The sequence below is a fragment of the Symphalangus syndactylus genome, chromosome 23 (assembly GCF_028878055.3).
Source record: "Symphalangus syndactylus isolate Jambi chromosome 23, NHGRI_mSymSyn1-v2.1_pri, whole genome shotgun sequence".
In the NCBI taxonomy this organism is placed as follows: domain Eukaryota; kingdom Metazoa; phylum Chordata; class Mammalia; order Primates; family Hylobatidae; genus Symphalangus; species Symphalangus syndactylus.
Window position 1 is genome coordinate 38911550 of NC_072445.2, and position 15999 is coordinate 38927548.

At 44.0% G+C, this 15999-nt stretch overlaps 1 protein-coding gene across 3 annotated transcripts in view; it reads left to right on the forward strand.

Annotated features, from left to right (window-relative positions):
* The window catches only part of TAP2 (transporter 2, ATP binding cassette subfamily B member), a 22267-nt gene continuing 6268 nt past the window's right edge, over nt 1-15999 (forward strand). For 2 of the 3 annotated variants that reach the window (XM_063632365.1, XM_055263609.2), the window contains exons 1-11: nt 1-167; nt 590-1086; nt 1176-1290; nt 3060-3190; nt 3475-3680; nt 6041-6238; nt 6404-6532; nt 8079-8267; nt 8444-8617; nt 8793-8952; nt 9330-9466. In XM_063632365.1, coding sequence (XP_063488435.1) covers nt 594-1086; nt 1176-1290; nt 3060-3190; nt 3475-3680; nt 6041-6238; nt 6404-6532; nt 8079-8267; nt 8444-8617; nt 8793-8952; nt 9330-9466 — 1932 coding nt within the window. In that variant the 5' untranslated portion in view covers nt 1-167; nt 590-593. Of the gene's footprint in view, nt 168-589; nt 1087-1175; nt 1291-3059; nt 3191-3474; nt 3681-6040; nt 6239-6403; nt 6533-8078; nt 8268-8443; nt 8618-8792; nt 8953-9329; nt 9467-9833; nt 10287-15999 lie in introns of those variants that run through there. The other variant, XM_055263608.2, reaches the window with a different exon arrangement.

The following is a 15999-nucleotide window of genomic DNA, read 5'->3' on the forward strand; positions in this document are numbered from 1 at the left end:
TGAAGGCCTTGGCTGGGGAAGCGAAAGCGAAAGCTGCCCGAGCCCTGACGCCCGCCTTGGCCGAGCGTAGCTGGCTGACCAGAGCCGGTAGCGAAGTTGGGAGAGACGAAGCGGACCTCAGCGCTGAAGAAGAAGCCCCCGGAGCTGCAGTCTCCCCGCCGCGGCTGGTGAGTTGGTGCGGAGGGGAACCTGGAGCGCCAACAGGGACGCAGCCCAAATGACTACCCACTCTACGCTCCTGCTTCCCAGTCCCTCTGCACCCGGCGATAGGAGGGAGCGGAGCCCGGACCACTTAGCTCGCCGCGGCAGGCGGGAGTGGGGGTGGGGGTCCGGGGATTTTTTTTTTTTTTTTTTTTTTTTAAGCACGAGGCTCCTGATGGTCATGCTTCCAGCTCCCCAGACAGGCCGAAAGCTGTCTGTCGTAGGAGGGGTGTACGGATGCGCACCGGTTACTCAGGAGAGCTCTCAGGGTCGAACAGGATAAAATGAGAAGCCGGTAGACGGGTTGGGCGGAGCCGGGCGGGTAGGAGGGCAGGGACAAGGATTGGGACTCCACCCCCATAATTTCTCATCTCTAATCTGTTGACAGAGCCATGCCACTCCCTGACCTGAGACCCTGGACCTCCCTGCTGCTGGTGGACGCGGCTTTACTGTGGCTGCTTCAGGGCCCTCTGGGGACTTTGCTTCCTCAAGGGCAGCCAGGACTATGGCTGGAGGGGACCCTGCGGCTGGGAGGGCTGTGGGGGCTGCTAAAGCTAAGTGGGCTGCTAGGATTTGTGGGGACACTGCTGCCCCCGCTCTGTCTGGCCACCCCCCTGACTGTATCCCTGAGAGCCCTGGTGGCGGGGGCCTTACGTGCTCCCCCAGCCAGAGTCGCTTCAGCCCCTTGGAGCTGGCTGCTGGTGGGGTACGGGGCTGCGGGGCTCAGCTGGTCACTGTGGGCTGTTCTGAGCCCTCCTGGAGCCCAGGAGAAGGAGCAGGACCAGGTGAACAACAACGTTTTGATGTGGAGGCTGCTGAAGCTCTCCAGGCCGGACCTGCCTCTCCTTGTTGCCGCTTTCTTCTTCCTTGTCCTTGCTGTTTTGGGTGAGTCAGGAGAGGACGTTGTGAGTTGGAGGTGGTAAAAGGGCCTGGGCACCAGCACATTCACGTATTATTTTTCATGCCTCTTTCAGGTGAGACATTAATCCCTCACTATTCTGGTCGTGTGATTGACATCTTGGGAGGTGATTTTGACCCCCATGCCTTTGTCAGTGCCATCTTCTTCATGTGCCTCTTCTCCTTTGGCAGGTAGGTGATAGGCAGCTGGGTCCATTTGCTAGCCCCAAATCTTTACAGGGGTCTTCACTTCCCTAACTACATTTCTAGGCCGTTTCAGGTGCAAAGCACAAAAATACTTAAACTAAAATATGGTAAATGTAGTCACCATTCTGTTTCATCTGTCCATTCATTTCTTCCTTCGTTCATATTCATCCAATATCTTCAAAGTTTATCTGATCTTATTATAGGTACAAGTTATGAGTGAAGGTAGTACAAAAGGAATTTAAGGCTCAGATGGAATGTCTCTCAGTTGTCTCTCAACATTCCTAGGTCCATGAAATTCCATTTCTTTCTGCCTCCTACCTCCTACCCCTAAGTCTGTCTCCAAAGTATCTCTCCAGGATCACTATCTCCTCAGGATGGGCATGCTTCTCCCTCTCACTCTTCTTTCCCAACTCATCTTGCCAATCTCTGAAGATCTTATTCTGAGGCTTATCACCTTTCTTTCCAGAATCATTACTCTTTTCCCTTCACTTGCTTTCCCTTCTCTTTCTAGACATACTCAAACAAACAAACTGTTTGATAAGGCCGGGACTGGGATGAGGTGAGCGAGGCACCTGGGGTGCAAAGTTTAAGGAGGTGAGCACTCATCTTACCCAAATCCCAGCCGGCCTGATTATCTCTATTTTTATGGTCATACTTAATTTAGAATACCCTCAAAAACCACTTCTTCATTGTGCCTTCATTCCATCCTGGCTGCTTTCTGCTGAAACTAGTCATGCACTGCATAACGATGTTTAGGTCAATGATGGGCCACATATAAGATGGTGGACCCACAAGATTATAATACCATATTTTTACTGTACCTTTTCTATGTTTAGATACACAAATACTTACTTCTGTGTTACAGTCGCCCACAGTGTTAGATGGAATCATATGTTGTACAGATTCGTAGCCTAGGAGCAATAGGCTAAACTATATGTCCTAGGTGTGCAGTAGGCTATGACATCTAGGTTTGTGTAGGTACACTCTATGGTGTTCATACAACGATGAAACCATCTGACGACACATTTCTCAGAATGCATCCCTGTCATTAAAGTCCAAACCCTCATTATATCATGTCTGACTATTCCAAATGCCTCGTCAATATGGTAACTAAATTTGTATTAGAAACATGTATTTTGTAAAATGCCTGCTTTTATGCTTTTATATTTTTTCCTCTAAGTTTTACTGTAGACATGTAGTTGGTCTAAGACGAATTCTCCAACGTGAAGGATGAAAGATGGGAATCACATGACTCTGGGGCTCCAGAGAATGGTGGGGGCAGGGAGTTTATTACTGCAGTTCCTATGATGAAGTATCTATGATGACAGAGAAGGGCTTTGGGTATGGGGCAGGAAGGAGACCAAGGCAGAGGAGACGCACAGAGGGACAAGCCTGAGGGAGGCCAGGACAGAAGCAAGCACTGGGATAGTTGTTTTCACAATATCTTTTCCCTTCTATTGTAGTCTTCTATTGTGTCTAGTACAGAGTGCACTCCATAAATACTTGTGAATTTGTACATGTTATGGTTTTGTTCTCACATCTAGCTCACCGTGTCTCCTCTTTCTTCTTCCTCTGTGTATTCCTTACCTCTTCTCTCTCTGTGTGTCTGTCTCTCATTTCTTTCTCTTTTGCCTCTCCTGGCATGCTTTCCCCCGACTTTGTGCTTCTCTGCACTCCTGGCTTGCTCCTCTGTGTCACCCGCTGGCTTGCTCCTTCTCTGCATCTCCCTTCCCTCTTATTCTCCTACCCCGCAGCTCACTGTCTGCAGGCTGCCGAGGAGGCTGCTTCACCTACACCATGTCTAGAATCAACTTGCGGATCCGGGAGCAGCTTTTCTCCTCCCTGCTGCGCCAGGACCTCGGTTTCTTCCAGGAGACTAAGACAGGTGGGGCCTGGAGTCCAGGTCTGAGATTTCCGTGGACATCCCTTGCCCCTCAGTGACCTTCCACCCACAGCCTCTCCTCCTGCCTTCACCTGTATGCCAGGGCCTGGGGATGCTTTTCTCTTGTTTGGGACAGGGTGGAGAAGCAGCCTCCACTGTCCCTCTGCAAGTGAAGGAGGATGTTCAGAGGAGGGGGCTGTGTCAGAGGGAACAGTCAGGAGGGAGTTTCTGGGGGCCCTGCAGTACACATGGTTTCCTCTTTTCCTCACCTGCTCTGTCCTTCTTAGGGGAGCTGAACTCAAGGCTGAGCTCGGATACCACCCTGATGAGTAACTGGCTTCCTTTAAATGCCAATGTGCTCTTGCGAAGCGTGGTGAAAGTGGTGGGGCTGTATGGCTTCATGCTCAGCATATCGCCGCGACTCACCCTCCTTTCTCTGCTGCACATGCCCTTCACGATAGCAGCCGAGAAGGTGTACAACACCCGCCATCAGGTGAGTGTGCGTGTAAGGGAACCCCAAAGGGAGAATAAAACTGACAGGTGAGGAGGCTTCCATATTTGTGGCTAGAGGATCTCCTAGAGAGAGATGTTCTCTTCTCAGCCCTTAGGGGAGAAGGTATATTGTAGTATATACTACATTTTGTTTGTCTAGCCATCCAACAATGGATATTTGAGTTCAGAAGCTTCATGATTCTCCAGAACTATAAACAAAAATGTAAAAGTGTATGTGAAGGTTTGGGGAGGGAATAGGAAGGGGAGATGATAGGCGATGATAACTTTTCATTAGCTTCTCAAAGGAGTCTGTACATCCCCCGCCCCCACTGAGAAGATTAAAAATGATTTCTTAGAGGCTTTTAGGCAGGGAGATTTTCCCTTTAAAATCAGCAGAAGAAGTCTGGATGCAGCATAGGGAAAGGAGGCATCGTCAGGAAGTCCTAAGTCTGAATGTCAGCTCCACCTTCTCTTTTTCTCTTATATTGTGGTAAAACATACATAACATAAAATTTACCATTTTAACCATTTGAAGTGTACAGTGCAGTCACATTTAGGAAACCCACATTGTTATTGGGCAACCATCGTCACCATCCATCTCCATAACTTTTTTCATCTTCCTAAAATGAAACTCTGTACCCACTAAACAGTAACTGCCTACTACCCCCAACCCCTGGCCCCTGGCAACCTCCATTGTACCTTCTGTCCCTGGCAACCTCCATTGTACCTTCTGTCTCCATGAATTTGATGACTCCAGGTACTGTACGTAAGTGGAACCATACAGTATTTGTCTCTTTGTGACTGGCTTATTTTACTTAGCATAATGTCTTCAGGCCTCATCCATATTGTAGCATGTGTTAGAATTTCCTCCCTTTTAAGGCTGCATAATAATTCTATTGTGTGCATATATCACATTTTGATTATCCATTCATCTGTCAATGGACATTTGCATTGTTTCCACCTTTTGGCTATTGTGAATTATGCTGCTGTGGACATGAGTGTACAAATACCTGTTTGAGAACCTGCTTTTGGTTCTTTTGGGTATATACTTAGAAGTGGAGTTGCTGGATCATATGGCAATTCTATTTAAAAATTTTTGAGGAACCATGTATTAGTCCATTTTTATGCTGCTGATAAAGACATACCCAAGATTGGGCAATTTACAAAAGAAAGAGGTTTATTGGACTTACAGTTCCACGTGACTGGGAAGACCTCTCAGTCATGGCGGAAGGTGAAAGACACATTTCACATGGCAGCAGACAAGAGAAAAGACAGCTTGTGCAGGGGAATTCCCCTTTTTAAAACCATTATATCTCGTGAGACTTACTCAGTATCACAAGAACGGCATGGGAAAGACTTGTCCTCATGATTCAGTTACCTCCTACCCAGTCCCTCCCACAACACATGGGAATTCAAGATGAGATATGGGTAGGGACACAGCCAGACCATATCAAACCACAGTACAGTTTTCCATAGCGGCAGCACCGTTTTAAATTCCCACCAGCAGTGCATAAGGTTTCTAATTTCTCCACATCCTCATCAACGCTTACTACTTTCTGTTGTCTTTTTTTTAATAGCCATTGTAATGGTGATTAGGTGATTAGGATTATCTCCTTGTAGTTTTGATTTGCATTTCCCTAATGATTAGTAAATATTGAGCATGTGCTTTTTGGCCACTTATGTATCTTTCTTGAGAGAATGTCTGCAAGTTCTTTGCCCATTTTCTGATTTTTTTTTGAGTCGTGGGAGTTCACTATATGTTTTGCATATTAATTTCCTATCAGATATATGATTCACAAATATTTTCTTGCATTTCATGGTTGCTTTTTCACTCTGTTGCTAGAGTTCTTTGATGCACAAATGTTTTAAATTCTGATGAAGTCTGATTTATCTAGTTTTTGTTGCCTGTGCTTTTGGTGTCATATCCAATAAATCATTGCCAAATCTAGTGGCATGAGGCTTTTCTCCCACATTTTCCTAGGAGTTTTATAGTGTTAGCTCTTACGTTTAGGCCTTTGATCCATTTGGAATTACATCTTCACCTTTCTTAAATATCTGTGGCTCCTTGGGAAAATTACCCTTCCTTCCTGATTCAGACACTGGGGATGGGAGAATTACCTCAAATGAAGGTTAAAAAAATTGCATGTATCTTCTATACTACCTAACACTGAGAGCTCAATAGTATTTTGTTCCCTCGCTCCTTCACTCTTATTCCTTCTGGAAAGAAGAGTAAGGAAGAGGGAAAGAAACAGTTTGGTATTTTTAGGTAGAGTAGGGAGCATCTCATGGGCTGGAATAAGATGTGGGGGCCTGCTGTCCTCTGCCACATCAGCCCCAGTGTTTGCTGACCCTCTTTTCCAGGCAGTGCTTCGGGAGATCCAGGATGCAGTGGCCAGGGCAGGGCAGGTGGTGCGGGAGGCCATTGGAGGGCTGCAGACCGTTCGCAGTTTTGGGGCTGAGGAGCATGAAGTCTGTCGCTATAAAGAGGCCCTTGAACAATGCCGGCAGCTGTATTGGCGGAGAGACCTGGAACGCGCCTTGTACCTGCTCGTAAGGAGGGTAAGATAGTGGAGTGGTTGTGAAAGGAGCCCGGGAAAGGGGGAGGGCAAGGGAAGGGGAAACTACAGCTGGTTCTGGGGGCCTTTGCAGCTCAGTCTCATAGAGGCAGAGAGGGGGAAAGAATGGGAAGATTCCCAGCCTCATCTCTTTCTTCTCCTCTCCCAGGTGCTGCACTTGGGGGTGCAGATGCTGATGCTGAGCTGTGGGCTGCAGCAGATGCAGGATGGGGAGCTCACCCAGGGCAGCCTGCTTTCCTTTATGATCTACCAGGAGAGCGTGGGGAGCTATGTGCATGTGAGTGAGAAGCCAAGCCTGCTCTCCTTTTTCCCCTCTCTTTTTCTTTGTGGCCTTCTGGGCCTTGGGCTTTATTTGTTACTTTTAACAATACAATACAAAACCAAAACCCGCAAGTAATTTTGCTATGGAGAATTTTAAACATATGCCAAAAATGAGACAAAATAATATTAGAAACTCACATGTATACATCCTGTGCTTTAACAATGATCAACTCATGCCCAATGTTGTTTGATCTGTATCCCCAGCCACTTCCCCCCACCCATATTATTCTGAAGCAAATCCAAGATATTATATAGTTTCATCTGTAAATATTTCAGTATGTTTCTTAAAAATATAAACATCTTTAAAAGTATATAACAACAAAGCCATTATCACACCAAAAAATTAACAATAGTTCTTAAAATTTATCGAATAGTCAATTGTCAAATTTCCACTTGTGCTATCCATGTAATATATGTGTATGACTGTGTTTATTACACTTTGCTTAAATCAGGATCCAAAAATGGTCCATATATTGTGATTGGTTGATACATCTTTTAAATCAATCTATCTATCTATCTATCTATCTATCTATCTATCTATCTATCTATCTGTCTATCCATCCACCCATCAATCCATGTATCTTTCTAAAAGTTTCCCTTGCACAGTTTATTTGTTGAAGAAATAGGTTGTTTGTCCTGTGGAGTTTCTTAGGGTCCAGATTTTGTTGACTGAATCCCTGTGGTATTTTATGCTCTTCTGCCTCTGTACTTCCTGTCTATTGATAGATAAACCTAGAAGCTTGTGAGATTGAGGGTGTTTTTTTGTCTTTTTCCAGCAACAGTACTTTTTAGGTGGTGATGCATTCTTCCTCCAAGAGGCACACAATGTCTGGTTCTCTATTTGTGGCAACATCAGCCACCGATGAGCAGTACCTAGATCCATGACAGAATTAGGGCTGCAAAAGGGAGATACTCTATCATTCTTCATGTATTAGCTGAAGTAGGTCTATGAAGGGAGACTTCCCCTCATCTACCACTTCATTACCCGGTGGTACAGTTTGATAAGGAAAGGCAGAGTGAGCATTTAGGTCTCTTCCTGCATTCACCAGTTCTCAAAACCAGCTACTTCATCCAGGGCTTTATTTAAACATTTTCCTAGACACTCGATAAACATCTTTTTTGTATAGTGAACTGCGCTAGGCACTCTGATGGCTACAAAGGTGAGTTGGGCACAGTGCCTGCATTTAAGGAGCTCCCCGTCTAATCAAGCAAGACAGAACTGGGCATAAGTAATAGGAAGCAGTAACTGAAAAGATCTGGGGCTAGAGGCAATGCTGTATGGTAGGAGAATGGACTGTATAGCCTTTACATTGCAAATTGGAACACTGGGGTATTGGTGCCACTTTTAAATTCCATCCAAATTGTACATTTAAAGGTGGAGAATCTCTTTTGAATACGGAGGATGAGCAGTGCCGTTGTGAGTGGAGTGTGTGAGGAGTCGGGAGGGTGGTTTCTGGTAGAAGTGTGTTTAATTAGCCGGCTCTCCCATTCCTGTTTTCCAGACCCTGGTATACATATATGGGGATATGCTCAGCAACGTGGGAGCTGCGGAGAAGGTTTTCTCCTACATGGACCGACAGCCAAATCTGCCTTCACCTGGCACACTTGCCCCCACCACTCTGCAGGGGATTGTGAAATTCCAAGATGTCTCCTTTGCATATCCCAATCGCCCCGACAGGCCTGTGCTCAAGGTGCATGAAAGAGGGAGGAAACCTGGACCCTTGCTCTCTGCTGCTAATGCATAACTGGACATCACAGCCTATAGTTCATTTGCCTCTGAGAAACTGGTCTTGCCTCTGCTAGGAAGAGAAATGGAGGGATCTTGAGGGAGAGGGGGCAGGCCCTTAACTCTTTTCTGGTTTTCTAGGGGCTGACGTTCACCCTACGTCCTGGTGAGGTGACGGCGCTGGTGGGACCCAATGGGTCTGGGAAGAGCACGGTGGCTGCCCTGCTGCAGAATCTGTACCAGCCCACAGGGGGACAGGTGCTGCTGGATGAAAAGCCCATCTCACAATATGAACACTGCTACCTGCACAGCCAGGTGGGTGAGGAGGGAGAAGATGGGACAGGTGAGGGGAGCATGTACAGAGAGCAGATGGGAGATCCATGGGAAGACGCACCAGGTGTTCATTCCGAGGGAGGTAGGTGGGGAGGACAAGAGGGCCCCTGCCTTGGGGGTTTACACGTAGTCCTCTGCCCCTGTCCCCGCTGCACAGGTGGTTTCAGTTGGGCAGGAGCCTGTGCTGTTCTCCGGTTCTGTGAGGAGCAACATTGCATATGGGCTGCAGAGCTGCGAAGATGATAAGGTGATGGCGGCTGCCCAGGCTGCCCACGCAGATGACTTCATCCAGGAAATGGAGCATGGAATATACACAGGTATCTCCTACAAACTGTAAGCCTGCTCCTTCAGCAAAAAAGAGGAAATCAGACTTACTCTTAGTGGTGAAGGTCGTGTCCCTGTAACTTGATGTTTGCTGTTCCTCTGCCCTTTCCTCCACTCCTACGTCTCCTTCCCCACACACTGAATTCTTCAGCCTCCCTCTTGCTCCAGAGTCTTTGTTTGCAGAGAGCAATGCAGCAGTGGTGCTCCCTCCATGGGCTGCCCCGTCAGGTCCCCACCCCGTGGCCCTCCTCCCACTGGGCCCTCCCACCTCCCGAGGTCCTACTGGAAGTACCTGCTTTGCACTTGTCCCTCCTTGTGTGTTGTCTCTGTCACTTGTATCTGAGGAAGGGAATTTCTCTGATTTCCTCAGATGTAGGGGAGAAGGGGAGCCAGCTGGCTGCAGGACAGAAACAACGTCTGGCCATTGCCCGGGCCCTTGTACGAGACCCACGGGTCCTCATCCTGGATGAGGCTACTAGTGCCCTGGATGTGCAGTGCGAGCAGGCTGTGAGTACCGTGAAAGGGGCAGGGGACGGTGGGGCCTGGGAGGGGGCATGCTGGGAGGATCAGCCTGTGTAGAATTGGGCAGAGGGAGGACGAAGGACCTACTAGTGGAAAGAGTCTGTGCCTTCTTGGGGTTGGGGAATGGAATCCGATGGTGTGAGGGCAGCCCCAATTCCCTCCTGGGCTCCCATTCCTCCAGCAGTGGCAGTACAGCCAGGAGAGAAGGGCAGTCCAGGCCTTTATCTACTGCCCTTTCCTACCTTCTTTTATTTCACACCTTCTTTACCCTAAATCAGAAGAGATGGTGCCCAGGTGGATGTGGTGTCCATCTCATTCCTGTCTTTCTGAGGCACTATGATCACCCCTTCAGCTGCAGGACTGGAATTCTCGTGGGGATCGCACGGTGCTGGTGATTGCTCACAGGCTACAGACAGTTCAGCGCGCCCACCAGATCCTGGTGCTCCAGGAGGGCGAGCTGCAGGAGCTTGCCCAGCTCCAGGAGGGACAGGACCTCTATTCCCGCCTGGTGCAGCAGCGGCTGATGGACTGAGGCCCCGGGGATACTGGGCCCTCTTCTCAGGGGCGTCTCCAGGACCCAGAGCTGTTCCTGCTTTGAGTTTCCCTAGAGCCGTGCGGCCAGATAGTTGTTCCTGAGTTGCAGGCATGATGGAGATTTGGACACTGTGTGCTTTTGGTGGGGTGGAGGGGTGGGGTGGGGTGGGATGGGGGCTGTCTGTGTTGAGGAAACTTAATTCCCTGGTGACTAGAGCTTTGCCTGGTGATGAGGAGTATTTTTTTGGCATAATAAATATATTTTAAAATATTTTCCTTCTTACATGAACTGTATACATTCATATAGAAAATTTAGACAATATAAAAAAGTACAAAGCAGAAAAGTAAAAGTACCCATTGTTTCACTTCCCAGAGATAACCATAGTTGCTATTTTGCTGCCTGTCCCATCAGTCATTTATCTGTTTTTGAGATAGAAATTAACCAAAAATGACATAAATATTCATGAGATTGCCTTCCTCTATCCTTTCCTGTTCCCATCAGTGTCTGCTGTTTTGAAGAAGCTAGGGTCTGGAGGGACAGAGAACAGTTCCCTGATTAACAGTATGAATAACTCTAATAATGGTAACGGCTACCATTTATAGAGTTTTAATGTGAGTAGGAACTATGCTAAGTGTTTTTCATGTATTATCGTTTTTAATCATTATCCCCAACCCTATGAGGTTGGTTATTATCCTTATTTTACAGATGAGGAAACTGAAGCTCAGAGAGGCTAAATGACTTTCCCAAGGTGGTTGTAGTGGTGGAGCTGGAGTTTGAATATAGGCCTGACCCTACAGTCCACACCCTGACCCAATAAATTGTATTGCATCTTGGGTCCATAAACCCTAATCCATAATCCGATCAAGAAAAGCTTTGCTGCTTTTAGCTCTAAATAATTCTGAATCTGTTCTCTCCAGTCCCGTTGTTATAGTCTTCACTCATAGACTTAAGGTGAACCCATCACCAGGGAGGTTTCTCTACCATTAGCTTCCCTCTTCCAGCCATTCTGCACAAAGTCATTTTTCTAAATTCTATGTCACATACGATTATGGCATTTCTGAAAATTCCTTCAGATGCTCTTAAGCCCTACTGCTGAGATCCTTTTCAGAGCACACACTGTTCCAGCCCATCTGTCTCACCCTTTCCTGTTGCATTCAGCTCCACAACAAACTTCCTGCCCTCCCCAATAGCTTTGTGCCTTTGCATATGGTGTTTTCTTGCCCATTTTCTGCTCGACTTGCCCCTGATTTTCAAGTTCAAGACTTAACTCAGGGTTCAGGTTGTCCAGGAGGCCTTCCTTATGTCGTCAGTCTGGGGAAAGTGCCCTTTCCACGTGCTTCTATCACTGTGTGGTTACCTCTTTCACAGCCCTTTTAAAGCTCTGTCTTCCCCTTCCCGCCTTTTTTGACCTTCCATTAGACCATGAGCACCTGGGCGGAAAGCCATATATCTTATTAAGCTTTATATCTGCTACCTGGCCAAGGGCCTAATTCATAGTGGAGAATAAATAAAAAGTCCATTGAATAAATGAATAAATATCTCCTCCATCGTGCTCAATCTTAATCCTCCCTGCCCACTCCCACCACTGAAAATGCAACATTGTACACATCACTGGTTGTTGGCAGGGACTTACCTTGGAAGGTTGCTATTCTAGGAAAGAGAAACCTTCATATTCCCGGAAACAGCAGGTACTTTCCAGTGCAGGCAATGGATTCCCCAGAACTGCTGTTTTGCATTTTTTCTTGCCTGGCAGCTGTTGGGAGCAGGGTGCAGTGAGGATGGGGTGAGAGTGGGTAGTTTCTTGTGCACATTTGCCTTTCTTTCATCCTGGGGCTGACTTGCAGCTCCACACCCATCCATCTCTCAAATTTCACAGAGGGTAAAATAGGCATTTGGAGAGAAAGAACTCTGGCCTGATTCCTTTCTCTCCCACAAATGTCTTTTATTCATAAAACAGGAATAACAATTCCTGTATCTCTCCACTATATGGAAGCTGAAACCCTCACGGAAGAAGATGATCTGAAAAATTCTTTGATTTCCTCAGTACAGTTACACCCATGCATCATAATGCTTTGAGCCTGGAAGGCATCTTAAAAATAATGCAACAGTCAAATCTAATTTTACAGAGAAACTGACATGAAATCACACAGCTAATCATGGTAAAGCTGGGTGGAAAACTCACCTTGATGGGCAGCACAGGAAGATGCAGTAGACGTTAAGATGTCCTGAAAGTTTCTTATCTCAGGGGAAACTCCCAGGTAGGCTTTATGTCAGGGACACAGAAAAATGTTCCCTGAAAGTCAAAATATTCGGGCTAGACAGACAAATTCCTGTAAGCGTGGTTTGTCTGGGAACCACAGATGTCACTAATCCTGGTTTGCTCCAGAGTTCTTTTTGTTTACTCCTACCCCCCATCACCATTTGATCGATCTCCTTACCCTGTAATTTCCCCTTCTTCTCATTTACCTGCAGTATCTTTCCCACCCAGGCATGCCTTATTCTTTCTAAAGGAAAGTATGAATGGAGAGGGCAAGGCTTGGAAAACTGATAGATTTCCTTGGATGCCAAAACAACTCCATACCCTGTCTGCCCGGCCCTATGTGGAAACAGCATTGAGTTTCAAGTCCTTTATGCCTCCACCCAGGGATAGCCACTTGGAATCCACATGGCAATTGTGAAACGAGCAGGAAATGCGTAATTGTCAGAATTTTGTGGGGGAAAGGACTAGGGAATAAGGAAAACAAAGATCTTCCTTGTGTTTTAGAGCTGTCAGCTAGAGGAGCACCTGCATGAGTCTGATGCCATCTAATGGTCCCAGAAGATACTGGGTTTTGAACCTAGAGTTCCATGGACTCTTACGAATTATACTACTACTAAGAAGCATTCAGTGGTGCTTACTATGTGCTATTGCTGTGCTAAGTATCTGACACATATCTTCTTACCTTATTTTTCAAGATAATTCTATGTGGCAGGTATTACTATCTCAATTCTAAGAATGAGAAAATGGAGTTTTAGAAACATTTACTAACTTGCCTGGGTCACATAGCTAAGGAAGAGGTGGACTTTGCCCAGCTTTGCAAAACAGCTCCTCAAAAGAGTTGCCTATACTCCTTGATTCCACTTATCTTCCTACTATCCTCTTTTTAAAATATATTATTTGTTTATTTATTTAAATAAGCAATATATTAATGTGGTTTGAAATTCAGAAGACACAAAGAAATATACAGAGGAAAGCCTCATTCTCAATCCTTCCCCAAGGCTTGCTAATCCCTCTTGCATAGGCAATCCGTGCTTCCAGCTTTGTGTTTATCCTTCCAGAGAAGTTTACTGTGCATTAAGCAAATATGTATATCTTTATTCTTGCTCAGTATTTTCGCAAACAGCAGCTTTCTAAGTTCACTGTTTTGAACTTTATTTTTTAAATTAAAAATATATGGCTACGTAGTATTTTACTTTATGGAAGTTCTATATTTCATTTAGCCTGTTTTCTTCTACTGACGGCTAGTTAGGTTATTGGAAGTCTTATGCTGTTGCTAGTTAGTCTTGTATAGACATTGTAATGCACATGTGCAAAAATACAATTACGATACAATCTTAAAGGGGAGTTGCTGAGTCTAATATATGAATTACAAATATTGATAGATATTGCAAAATTGCCTTCATAGAGGCTATATTATAGTTCCAGCAGCAACATATGAGTTTATCTGTTTCTTCATATATATATATATTACCAACAGAGAGTGTTAATTTTTTAAATTTTGACAATCTTCTGGGTGAAAGTAGCATTGTATTGTAGTTATCATTTGCTTTTTAATATTATCATGTAAGTAACAGAGATACTAAACCCAGAAGGATAAGGGAGTAAAGATGAGAAAAATAAACACACATACAAACAACAATAACAAATCTGTCTAAAATATTGGAAAATCAGAATGAGAAATGAAATATGACTGTAATGATAAAAATCAGTAATAAAAATGAATGTTAGATTTAAAAATAAGGCAGAGCAACCACAAATGACATGAGAATGAGGCAGACAAAGTTAAAGCACCTAAAGTCTTTCTCTTGTTTGAAAGGAGGATAGCGATATTGATTACCTTCAGATGCTGCCACATTTGGTAAACATGTTAAAAATGTAAGACTGACTTTTAACTAATATAATTAGAATTTAAAACTCTTAAATCAGTAGGGGGAAATTAAAAGAATACTTGAAATAAAAATTTAATTGATTTAATATAAGTGATGCAAGGAAAACAAAAGAAGCAAAGTAAGACATAGCAAAGACAAAGCACAATATATTTTAACAGAAACGAATGTAAATAGCACAGTGATCACAAGTATAAATAGCTTAAATATGGGAGTTAAAGGAAAGTTCTCAGACTAGATTAACAATATTGAAAAATCCAGTTACATGCCCTTCATAAGATCACAAAAAACCTAAAAACACGAAAATGTTAAATCAAAACCAGATATAAGATACACAAAGCAAACACTAACAGAAGACAGAAAGACAGCTTATGTAGTTACAGAAATGTCTAAACGTATAGTCTAAAACCAAACGCATTAGTAAAAACAAAGACAGCCATTACATAGTGATAATGAAGTCACCAGAACATTATACTAAAACTGAATCAGTTTGCACCTAGCAATAAAACTACAAAACATGTAAGAAATAGAGGAGAATTATAAGAAGAAATTAATTGACAAATTGAAACACATTTCTCAATGATTATAGAATAAGCGGAAAAATGAATAAGGATATCAAATAAGCCTGTTGATGTTCTTGTCTGTAATATCTAGGAGTCAAAATATATTCTTTAAAACTAATAAATCAAGTGCTTGTATTTACATATTTAAGAGTACAAAGGTAGACACACACACACGCACACACACACAAAGAAAGAGGAAGGGAGAGGATATGAGCTAGTTTTATGATTGTTCATTATTGAAAACTATAGGAATTATCTAAAGAAAGAGGTAACTAAGTGTATTATATACGAATAAACTTATCAAAGCAACATTGAAATATACACCTTCCTTAATATCTGAAAAGGTAAAATTTAAAAAATGCACAATAAAGACATAGTGAAAGATTTTTAAAAATAAATACCCATGTAAACATTATATTTAACAGAAGTTAATATCTCCAAATTAGATTGAATCTATTTGCTGTATGAATAATTACAAATGGGCTTCTTAACTGAACTATATAAATGAAAATATTTTTAAATTAGATTAAGATAAAAACTCTATTATTTGCAATATGCAAAAGACACCTAACATAAAGCCACTCAGAAAGATGTATTCATTATTTTCAACAAATAAGATGATGGGCAAAGGCATAACAAGAGAATGCAAACAAAAAGGAAGCAGAGGTCACATTCGTCTTACCAAACAAGGTGAAATTCAGACACTCCTCACCAAAAAAAAAAAAAAAAATTGAGTGTGACAAGAAGGGCACTTTATAATGTAAAGCATAAAATTCATATGAATATATGAGACATATATTTAAGTTCTAAACACCAAATAGGTAGCTCTTATAAAGCAGAAATTAAGGTAGATACAAGGAAAATATTCAGAAATGTCCTACCAGTAGAACACTTTAATTCCCTTTCCCTGCACTAGACCAGTTAAGTGGACAAAAAAATAGGCTGGGCCTGGTGGTTCATGCCTGTAATCTCAGCACTTTGGTAGGCCAAGGCGGGCGGATCACCTGAGGTCAGGAGATCAAGACCAGCCTGGCCAACATGGTGAAACCCTGTCTCTACCAAAAATACAAAAATTAGCCTGGTGTGGTGGTGGGAGCCTGTAATCCCAGCTACTTGGGAGACCGAGGCAGAAGAATCGCTTGAATCCGGGAGGCAAAGGTTGTAGTGAGCCAAGATTGCACCACTGCACTCCAGCCTGGGTGGCAGAGTGAGACTCTGTCTCAAAAAAAAAAAAGTATGAACACAGAAGATAGAAGATATTACTATCAATAAAA